Source organism: Brachypodium distachyon, chromosome 4 (genome assembly GCF_000005505.3).
Source record: "Brachypodium distachyon strain Bd21 chromosome 4, Brachypodium_distachyon_v3.0, whole genome shotgun sequence".
In the NCBI taxonomy this organism is placed as follows: Eukaryota; Viridiplantae; Streptophyta; class Magnoliopsida; order Poales; family Poaceae; genus Brachypodium; species Brachypodium distachyon.
In genome coordinates, this window is record NC_016134.3 from 1,394,698 (window position 1) to 1,405,485 (window position 10,788).

The 10,788-nt window shown below is 44.0% G+C and overlaps 2 protein-coding genes across 2 annotated transcripts; both read left to right on the forward strand.

Annotated features, from left to right (window-relative positions):
- Nucleotides 1-726: 726 nt before the first annotated feature.
- On the forward strand, nucleotides 727-7,848 carry LOC100825345 (serine/threonine-protein kinase tricorner). The gene is made up of 13 exons (XM_003577534.4): nucleotides 727-1,422; nucleotides 3,109-3,283; nucleotides 3,488-3,571; nucleotides 3,651-3,892; nucleotides 3,963-4,200; nucleotides 5,088-5,167; nucleotides 5,251-5,335; nucleotides 5,483-5,614; nucleotides 5,687-5,800; nucleotides 6,895-6,942; nucleotides 7,138-7,222; nucleotides 7,342-7,398; nucleotides 7,489-7,848. The coding sequence occupies exons 1-13, from the start codon at nucleotides 1,235-1,237 to the stop codon at nucleotides 7,623-7,625; spliced, it is 1,665 nt and encodes a 554-aa protein (XP_003577582.1). The 5' UTR covers nucleotides 727-1,234; the 3' UTR covers nucleotides 7,626-7,848.
- Nucleotides 7,849-8,969: 1,121 nt separating this feature from the next.
- Nucleotides 8,970-9,922, forward strand: LOC100821559. Its single transcript, XM_003579110.4, has one exon. It carries the CDS (start codon nucleotides 9,210-9,212, stop codon nucleotides 9,636-9,638), a length of 429 nt encoding a protein of 142 aa, XP_003579158.1. The 5' UTR covers nucleotides 8,970-9,209; the 3' UTR covers nucleotides 9,639-9,922.
- Nucleotides 9,923-10,788: the final 866 nt, after the last annotated feature.

Sequence of the window (10,788 nt, forward strand, 5' to 3'; positions counted from 1 at the left end):
ATATTGCTGATACAATGTTCGTCGTTGTCACCGATGTGTGTCTGCTCCCTCACCGGTGATGATGTCCTTTCATCCTTTGCAGGGGCCAGGTTGTTGTATTGCCTACTGTGTTTTTTTCGATGTTTTGCAATTCGAACTGCTCTTTGCTCTCCTATCCTTCTTGCGTAGCAGCGTTGGAAAATTGGTTACGGTCGTAGGTTCCTTGCAAAAAGACAAACAATGCTAGGCGGGAAAGAGCGCTCCCACGCGAGCACAACTAGCGAAAATTGAGGCCCACATATAATAAGTTTCCTAATATGGCTATCGGAAGGCGCACCTGATGATTCAAAAGTTGCGTGTGCACTCTTTGCACGCACAGGTTTGACTTATAATTAACTGCATTTACGTAATCATTAGGTCAGAACCCTTAGGTTTACCGGTGATGCTGTAAGTTACTAAAAACATTTTGTACATCACTAAGCAAGCAAGGTGATATTGTAAATAACGGAGTAAAAATTTAGCTGTTTGGATGACCGGAATATTTTAGTTGAGCACAGCTCATGGTTTTCAATAATGCTACAGATATACTAATGATAACCTAATTAATGGCCGTGAATTACTATCATTTACGACGTCTAATAAATCAAACAATCCACATAGATATATTCCTAATACCTCGATATAGCAGGGTCTTCTCTACAAAACAAAAAAACAAACAAACCCCGCGCTCTGCCTCTCCCTCTTCCCCTCCACCACCTCCATCCAGCCCACAGTTCCCACTCCACCACTTTGAACGAACGGCGAAGCAGCAAACAATCGCCCAGCCAAATCCCCCTCCCTCTCGGCGGGCGGCGCTCCGGTGGGCTCCCAACGCCGGCAGCCGCGCCGCCGCCGCGGCACACATCCTCTCCCTCGCTCCCCACGCCCACCGAATCGAAGCGGAATAAAAACGCCAGCACCACGGGCCACGCAACCCCACTTGACGACATTTTTATCCGTTGGAGCCGCGCGGCGCTCGTGCTCCCTTCCTGGCTGCTGCTGCTGCTCGCCCTCCCCACTCCCCCCCGCGGCGCACGAGTCCGGACCAAGCCCTTATAGCCCACCATCCATTCACCAGTCAGTCCACCACCCCGCACCAGATCCGGAGATCCCGCGGGCGGAATCGTATCGCGGCCGCAATGGCGGGCGCCCACTGATTCCGATCCGGCTCGCCGCCGCCGCTGCTGCTGATAATCTCCCCCCCTACCCTACGCGGATGGATTCCGCCCGGAGCTGGCTCCAGAAGCGGCAGAAGGACAAGGCCAAGCCGGGGTCGTCCCCCGCGATGGACGAGGCGGACGCCGTGCCGTCCAGCGCCACCAAGCAGAAGTCGGAGGCCGCCAAGCAGTACATCGAGAACCACTACAAGGAGCAGATGAAGTCGCTCCAGGAGCGCAGGGAGAGGTCAGTCAGTCACTTCATACCCGTGCCCGTGGATCCCGTGGTATCTGGTCGATCGCGTGATGGACCGGGCTAGGATTTCGGTGTACGAACGGCGATGTGCCTTGATTGGGATCCGTGAGAGTCCCTGTGCGGATTTATTTGGATCAGTAGATGCGTATTGGCAGTTGCATTGCTTGAGCAATTCGGTGTGTCCTCCATTTTTTGGTGGTAATATGTGCCCTGGCTGCATCATGGTGGACTTGTGAGTAGTAGTTAGTGTTGGCTATTGAGGGATGCTGATGACGCAGCTGTCTAGTTTTGGATTGTTGCTCTAGCGTGCCGCCGCCTCTGCCTAATTTTGGGCTGATAGGTGAAAGCTTGCAATTTTATGCCAGTACATGAGTGCATTTAGTTACAATGTTAGTGCTACCAAGTTAGTGTATGTGTTTCTGGTAGCAGCATAATATCCTAGGACTATGGAGGGCAAATAATTCTAATTTGGGCATGGGAGCACAAGGAGAGGTCAGTGACTTGCTGCTTGGTGCCCGTGGATTCGTGGTCTAGTAGATTGCCTGCCAAAATCAGGTTTGGAATTTGGTGTAAAACTGGGATGGGTGTACATGTGTTGGGATCCATGAGAGCCCTGGTACGGAGGTATCAGATTAAGAGCCATGATTTCGAGGTCTGCTTGGTCGATTCACTGCGCTCTCTGTGTCCTACTTGTAGTCTCTTCTAAGCTGGCTCTGTCACGGTGGAATTGTGCCGATTTTACTACTCGTGGAGTAATAGTTAATTTTGACTATTGAGTGTGGTACTGTAGTGGTGTTGTATGTGTGTGCAGCTTAGGATTCAGTCGTCTAATTTTGGTTGCGTTGGACTGGCATGTGAATGTCATTACCTAATTTTGGACTGAGAGGTGAATTCACGATTATGGCCGTGCATTTTGTTATGATGTTAGTGTTCCCAACTTAGTATATGTTGTTGACAGTAGCAAATATCGCTAGGATTATGGAGGGTAAAATAATTCTAATTTTGGCACGACCAAACATAAAGCTTCACTGCATAACATTTAAGAAGTTGGTGTGCGTGTGGGTTGTAGTGTTGTGGAGTAAAAATAGGATCGAAAGACAACAATTTTTGCATACCTAGTTTATGATAATGAGATTACCATAAGTGATAAGTGCTAGTAAATCATTCTAGTTGAAATGTGGTGCAAGCCTCTGTCAGTTTACTAGACTTAATTATCAACTACTCCGTATGCATTTATTAGTACTAGAATCTTTTGTTCCCGGGAGCTTTGATAAAATTCCCTGCCTAGTTTGCCTGGGACATTCCTTCTTGAGAAAACATGGGCATGTATGAAGTGGCTCTCACCATGGTTTGACTTATACTGGATTGGAGTTATCGAACTTTACGAAAGCAATGGCATTGCCATGCTCTCTTTATTGGGAACTGTGTTCTAGTTGGTCTAGGAAGATGGCATGCAAGAACAAAATGTCTAGCAGAAAGCATCCAATTAGTTCATTGCAGAGGCTGTTCACAGTTATCATCGCCATAGTTTGTGCTTGACTGCTATTATCTTTTTGTGACCCACAATAGGTCTTTTTAAACTGGTTTACGTTAGTTTTTGGCTAATCATGGTTTGTATGTCGTTGGGTGTCTTTGGTGATATCCATCATTCCATCTTAATATCAAGTTATATTACAGGCGCTGGATGTTGGAGAGGAAGCTTGCTGATGCTGATGTATCTGAAGAGGAGCAAAAGAATATCCTGAAGGATTTAGAAAAGAAGGAGACAGAATACATGCGCCTTAGGAGGCACAAAATGGGCGTTGATGATTTTGAATTACTGACCCTTATTGGGAGAGGTGCTTTTGGAGAGGTAATTAACCCTCTTTGTACTCCTCCTCTGATGCACGTAGTTGAGTGTTTTGCAAAGATATCAGTTTACCCAGTATTGGGAAACCTGAGGATTCTTGTGGTTGCTGTACTGGTACATGCAGAATAGTTTTCTATTTCTTGTGGCGATCTAATGTTTGCTATACTCTGCTACTGCTTACCTCCGGTTTATACTGATGTTCTGCAGGTGAGACTTTGTAGAGAAAAGGCTACATCTAATGTATATGCAATGAAAAAGCTTAAGAAGTCTGAAATGTTACGAAGAGGCCAGGTACTCCATCCTTGCTTACTCTAGTATTAAATCAGGTTGTGTATCATGATATTTCTTTTTTCTGACGTGTTATTTTTAGGTTGAGCATGTCAGAGCCGAGAGAAACCTCCTTGCAGAGGTTGACAGTGCCTATATAGTTAAGCTCTACTGCTCATTTCAAGATGACGAGTTTCTGTATCTCGTTATGGAGTACCTCCCTGGTGGTGACATGATGACTCTGCTCATGCGGAAGGATACACTGACAGAGGATGTATCTACATTTTACGTTGCGGAGACAATACTAGCAATTGAATCCATTCACAAGCATAATTATATTCATAGGTACTAGACTAACATGGTAAACTGTATAGAAACCGCAACTTGCTACTTACTCTTTGTTACATCTTTTCAGGGATATCAAGCCTGACAATTTATTGTTAGATCGAACTGGGCACCTGAAGCTTTCAGATTTTGGCCTATGCAAACCTCTAGATAGTAGTAGCTTTCCCAATTTTACTGAACTTGACAATGTGGTAGGAAACAACACCAATCCATCAGCAGATGGTGATAAGCAATTAAGTAATACTGCTGCTCCTAGGCGGACACAGCAGGAACAACTATTGCATTGGCAGAAAAATCGCCGGATGTTGGTAAGTTATATGCTTGCTTAACAGTATAAACATTCCACTTATGTCGTTTCGTGGTGGATACTGTACCTAAAAATTGACTAAGACTACTATCTAGTAGACTAATACATTGGCTCCTGTCCTCTTGCTCCGTGCTTGTTAAATTATTCTATGCATTCCCTAATAGGGAAGTTCTAGGACTAACACTCTCTACACGGATATTTCATGCACAATACTGTTTTCCTTTCGCATATAAGCGAACAACTAAGCACACATGTTTGCGTGCCTGAAATCCTTAATGCATGCTTACAGTAAGTATTTCAGACCTGCTGCACAGGAATACATACTTCCGATAGTTTTACCTGTAGTGCAAAAGAGTAGCCTAACCGCTTTTCCTCGTGTGCACAATATAACTTTTTGTATTCACATATTCAATAGTTCATGTCCATTCCATAGGGGTAAAGTCATTTCTTGGGAGATAAACGAACATGTTGCTAGCAGCAATTAGTCATAAAGAGGCAAGCATGAGAAAAGCATCCCACATGTGGCTGAACATCGAGGCATTTTCAATATTACATGTGAAACATTATTGCATGAGTGTAATGTCAAAATATTCAAGATTTTAATGCATTTGCCATTTGAACAACTTATGGCAGCCCATGGTAATAATGGTACTGCCTAAGATGGAAATGAATTTCTCCAATGTGTTGCATTTGCATATGGAATCTACTGAAATGATAGTGTTGAAATAAAAGTTTCTGATTAGATAAAAATGTAGTCATTTGTTTGATACTCAAGCGCAGCCGCATGTACAATCATTGCCCTGGTTCTGTTTTTTGTACGCCCAAGAAGCGGTGTAAACTATGTCAGTTACTTGGCTCTGAAATTCATGTTGTTTAATGAAATTTCAGGCTTACTCAACTGTCGGTACACCTGATTACATTGCTCCGGAGGTCCTATTAAAGAAAGGATATGGAATGGAATGTGACTGGTTAGTTTTGTTCTTCTTAATTTATGCAGTGCATGACTACGATTGTATGATGTATGCCTTTCTCATACATGTACATTTTATAGGTGGTCACTTGGGGCCATTATGTATGAGATGCTTGTGGGTTACCCACCATTTTATTCTGAAGATCCAATGTCAACATGTAAGAAGGTAACCGTAAATTGTGTTTACACTTTACACCACATATCAATCATGCAAGTTCTGCGTAGCTAACCGATGTCCTTCCAGAAGAATTGTGCTTTTGTACGCAAGTTCGTGTTAGCCACTAAGAGCCACTAAGTGGGTGCAATTGTGCAGATAGTGAACTGGAGAAGCCATCTGAAATTCCCCGAAGAGGCCAGACTTTCGCCAGAAGCGAAAGATCTCATTAGTAAGCTGTTATGTAACGTGGATCAGAGGCTTGGGATGAAAGGAGCACATGAGATAAAGGTGAAAATCATTCAGATTGTCTGTTTTTGTTTTGAGTTTGAAATTTTGGTGATTCGTGATGTGTTTATACAGGCACACCCATGGTTTAGAAGTGTTCAATGGGACAAGCTATATCAGATGGAAGCAGCTTTCATACCTGAAGTTACTAATGAGCTGGACACACAAAACTTTGAGAAATTTGAGGAGGTGAGGTGTTATTCTCAGGCTACTTAGGCTAGTCTATTTTATAGTTCTCAGGTAGTCGCCCCAATATATGGTATGGGTACTGTGATACCTTGATATGATATTTCTTGTCATGAAATACACGCAGTCCTCCTGCATAGTTAGAACAAAAAGACATTTCCCGTAATTAAGGATCTTTTCGGAAAAGAAATGCAGAGGCTAGGTTGAGAAGCTGGGACATACTTATCTGGACAGGGAACACCACAAGTCAGAGATTCTACTTGGAAGTTGCAACTCGCCACAGAGCAGATCAGTAGGCAATGCCAATGCTGGCCTGCTCTTGGTAGTAGAGGAATCTTGGCAATGCAGCGCATTGGCGGCCTGGAAGGAGGGATGGAGGAGGTGCCAGTAGGAGAGGGGTCGCTGCTGGCTGGGCTTGATCATGGAGGTGCTGGGCTGAGCAACAGCTCAATGCTGGGAGGCAGGGGGGGTGACAATGGTGGAAGAGGGCCGATGCTGGCTGGATTAGCCTAGAGGAGGTGAAATTGGATGGAGGCAAGCATAGAATAGAGTGGATAGATGTTTTGGGTTAGGGTTAGTGTGTGGATTTGGATTGGCATGTTAGTGGGTTTCAATTGGAGAGTCGGAAAGTATTGAGGCAGTTTCATGATACCAGTACGAACCTTGGCATAGTATCAGGGTAGCCTTCCAACTGTTCCTCTATGCCTATGCAGATTAGTGCATATATGACAGTGCAAAAGAAGTTTTTAAGTAAGGGACACCAAAACTTCAAATTGTTTGGAACTTGGAAGCCTGAATATTTCTTCCATATTCTGAGATTTCCACTTTTGGCATTTTGACAATAGCACATTACTACAGATTAGACCTGTAGGTGTTAAGCTTACAGGGATCTGGTGAGGAATCGGTCAAAAGAATCAGTTGTACGCATCTGTAGTGGAATTATGCTTCCTGCGCTTAGCTTAGAGTTTTGTGAAGATCATGTCTCGTCTCCTGTGAGATGGCTGGAAATGGCACATTGGCTGGTGCAACATATCTTAGTCCTTGTAGTCTATTCTATTCAATGAGCGCTGACTGCTATGCACCTCGTGTTGTTCTAGATTGCGCCTTCCATGCAAACTTCATCAAAGGCAGGTCCTTGGAGAAAGGTACTTATTACAGAGATCAATTGTATGCATTTCCTTTTCCTGTCAGTGTTTTACATTATTAAAGAACCTATTGGACCACTTTTGTTCTCATTCAAATGTTGCCACACGTACATTTAAATCTTGAGCCTTATATTTAACTGTCTAGAAATCCTTTTTGTACTCGCTCTAAGTCATGAGCAAATGTTATTTGTGCAGATGCTTTCCTCCAAGGACATGAATTTTGTCGGTTATACTTACAAGAACTTTGAAATAGCGAATGATCCTGAACTTCCAGGAATAGGTTGGATGTCTTTCCTTGTCTGCTCACTTGTTTTTCTTGTGCTCTTTGCAAAAAGTAGCTTGGGCATAATTTTGTGCGCAGTACAATATTTGTGAATATTTCTTCTTTTGGCTATGCAGCTGAATTAAAGAAAAAGAATAACAAGCCAAAACGACCAACCATCAAATCGTTATTTGGTAATATTTTCAAATCCTAACTCTCTACAGTCGGATATTGGGCCCAATATTGTCATAATACTTACACTTCATTCACTGACATCTGTACAGAGCGTGCTGAAAGCGATGACCAGCCCGAAGGCGGCTTCTTGGTCCCATTGGCACCGCAATTGGAGTTACCTGAGAGCCTCGAGCCCTCACCTCATTCTAGTATCTCCTCCGACGATTCGCAAGTGAGACATAGCTAGATAGCAGGTGTATACTTTTCACATACATTATGGATGGTGGTTGGCTCAACTGTATATTCTGAAAGGAAAATCTTAAGAGTATCTAGAAGTTTATAGAATTTTCTGGAATAACTGTCTGAGTTTCTCTAGTAGCTATACCAGTGCATACATTCTGTACATTGTTGCCTCTGTTTTTGCATTTATTTTACCACCGATGAATCTACGATCTGAGCTGGTTGATTGATAGAGGGAGCCAGAGGTCTCCTGCAAATTCATGGATCCAGTGCAGGGTTGAGATTCATTCTTTTGTTGGAACATGTCATGGGTGTGCAGAAATCTGCATTTCCATATTTTTGTCATGGGATCTTCGACAATTCAAAGAAGTTCCGAGCAGCAAGCAATTTGTGCCATAGAACCACCAAGGATACTCTGCAAAAGAATCCTCAATAGGCCTATCTTGGCAGTACTGCTATTCATGCCAAATTACTTTTAACTCATGATTTCTGGGGGTTGAACACATGTGAATCCTGAATTTACTGTTTCTCTTTTTTTTTTCTTTTCATGCTGAAGATGATCTTGGTTTCCATGTCGCTATCTTCACTTTTGCATCATTGCAACAAATTAATTTCTCTTAACTTTTACTAGTAGTATCATTTTTGTTGTGGTTGTTGCTGCTGCTGCTGCGCTTTCACTCCCTTGTTTCTCATGTTCTGTTCTTGAATCTTGAGCAAGCGGCCTGTGTACACCTAAGCCCGGAAAGACCTGTCTCTAGGTATGGCCAGTGGATCAATCTCGCTACCTAAATCCGGCCAATTGGGACATAAAGCTCTACTCTTACACGATCTTTGTGCAATTTTTGACTTTTCTTGGCAACTAAGCTTAGCTTGAGTGCCTAGTTACCAGCAAGTAATCAGGGGCTGCAACTAGTTATTCCAGTGCATCAATGAATGGTCCCATGCGGATCAAACCATATCTGGGTATAGGTACAAAAGAAACTATCCATGGACCATTCGTTCCTTCTTTGCCATCGATCTAGAATTGTCACTAAAAGTAACTCGCACAATGTGTTGCCTTAAACCAACTTGAAACAAATAATTAGCATTGAATATGACGGTGTACCTATACTACCAAGCATCAATGTGGACTAGAGTTTCATGTCCCGTATAGACGATTATGTCTTCGGCATAGGGACAAGGGATGCAAGCGAGATCCCGCGCGTATCTACACTTGCTATCTTACAATTTTGGTTCAAAATTTGACTAGTAACAAATTTAAAAAAAGAAAGAGTTATCCTGCTTGCGAGTCATACGTGGGATCCTTCTCGCATCACTAATTTTATGTGGCGAAACGGAAAATTAAGCTGAGGTAACATTATGGATTTTGCCGGCCATTGAGTTTGGACTAGCTGGTGGAGCGATCGGCTCTACCTATAGCTACTCGCTAGCTACCGTCCTCACTTGCCTACATGGACCTGCCACCCTCCTCCTCTAACCCTCTCACTCTCAAACACACGCGCATAAATAAACGCAGCAAACACTCAATTAAGTCTCGATCCGTTTCCTTCCTGGCGTCTTTGTTCTTGGTTGATTTAGAAGAATTGAACACATGAACAGACTGAGGAATGTGCTGCTGCGCAGGTGCAAGAGCTTGTCGCGCTCCGGGAGCCGCCATAGCCGGCCGTCGGCGTCGTCGAGCTCCTCCTACAGCAACCTCCGCTCCATGTCCGCCAGGGACGACGTCATTGCCGCCGCCGAGGAGGCGGCGGCGGCGTCGTCGTCTAACGTTGGAGATGGTGCCGACGACGCGGTGGTGGTGTTCGTGGGAAGCTCGCGGCGGCGGTACGTCATCAGCGCCCGGCAGCTCGGGCACCCGCTGATCGCCGCGCTCATCGACGGCGGTGGCGGCGGCGGGGTGGTGGCGGTGAGGTGCGAGGTGGTTATGTTCGATCATCTGCTGTGGATGCTGGACAACGCCGCCGGCGCCGAAGACGACGAAGATGCCGTCAGGGAGCTGGCCCAGCTCTACGCGTGCTAGCTAGCTAGCTAAGCAACATTGGAGTATATGCCAAGAATTAATGCATGGTATCGATGCATGCATGATCGATCTAGGTCATTAATCCTCTCGATAGTCATCGACTTTTGGTTGATATATGGAGTACTCATCCGTTTCATAATTCTTGTCGAAATATTACATGTATCTAAACATTTTTTAGAAATAAATACATTCATTTTTAGACAAATTTGAGATAAGAATTATGAAACAGAACGAGCATTATTTTCCCTTCTTTCCCAGAATCTAAAACTCTTGGGCAGACAGAAGATATGCCAAAAATCAACAAACAAAAAAGAAGAAGCAGATTACAGTAAGTGGGTAGCCTAAGTCAATCCTCATGGTACAGCTAGCCTGCTGGCCTGGCTAGCAGCAGCGGCTAATTAATTAATGTGTGCCGGAGACATGCTACCAAAACAGAGAGCACACACATTGATCAATCTGGTTGCACAATCCACGTCGAATCTGCGACACATTTCCATCTCAGTTTATCGGATTTTACATCTCCTCTTTCCTTTTCAAGGACGGCCGGCGATCATACCTCAAATGATATACCTTTTTTTTTTGGAAATAAACTTCATTAATGAAACCTCAAATGATATACCATCTGTTGGTAAAAATGGTTAGAGTGGTGATAGTGTCTCTACCCCACTAGAGATCAAACTAAACTTCAGGTTTTGTTGGTAAACATCGACAACAAGGTCCGGATATTTTGTGGACACAATTAATAAAAAAAAGAAAATACTTTCTCCGTTTCATAATCGAAATATTACATGTATTTAGACGTTTTTTAAATAGATACTTCTATTTTTAGGCAAATTTGAAAAAAAAATTATGAAACGGAACGAGTAGAAGACAGAAACTCACAGATATTCCCTCCGTTCGGAAACAAGTGATGTTTACGTTACTTATTTTCGGAAAATACCAAAAGAAGCGCAAGCCCCCGTAGCTCTTGCCGTGCAATGTCCGGTCCTTCTCGTCGTCACGATCAGATATTATTTTCCCCAACAACGACAATCTCTGGACTCTGGAGACTCCTCGCCGATATTTTTCCTCCTGCCGTGGCTGCGAGACGCCTGTCCGTTCCCCGGCCGCGCGTCGCTCTGGCTGGGCTCGTCGTGGCTGCGCCAGCGGC

Bases quoted from the DNA above. Each gene is read 5' to 3' on its own strand.
- LOC100825345 (XM_003577534.4), top strand. From the start codon at position 1,235: ATGGATTCCGCCCGGAGCTGGCTCCAGAAGCGGCAGAAGGACAAGGCC. The intron at 3,572-3,650 runs GTACTCCATCCT...TGTTATTTTTAG, and splicing joins AAATGTTACGAAGAGGCCAG to GTTGAGCATGTCAGAGCCGA. The intron at 5,615-5,686 runs GTGAAAATCATT...GTGTTTATACAG, and splicing joins AAGGAGCACATGAGATAAAG to GCACACCCATGGTTTAGAAG.
- LOC100821559 (XM_003579110.4), top strand. From the start codon at position 9,210: ATGAACAGACTGAGGAATGTGCTGCTGCGCAGGTGCAAGAGCTTGTCG.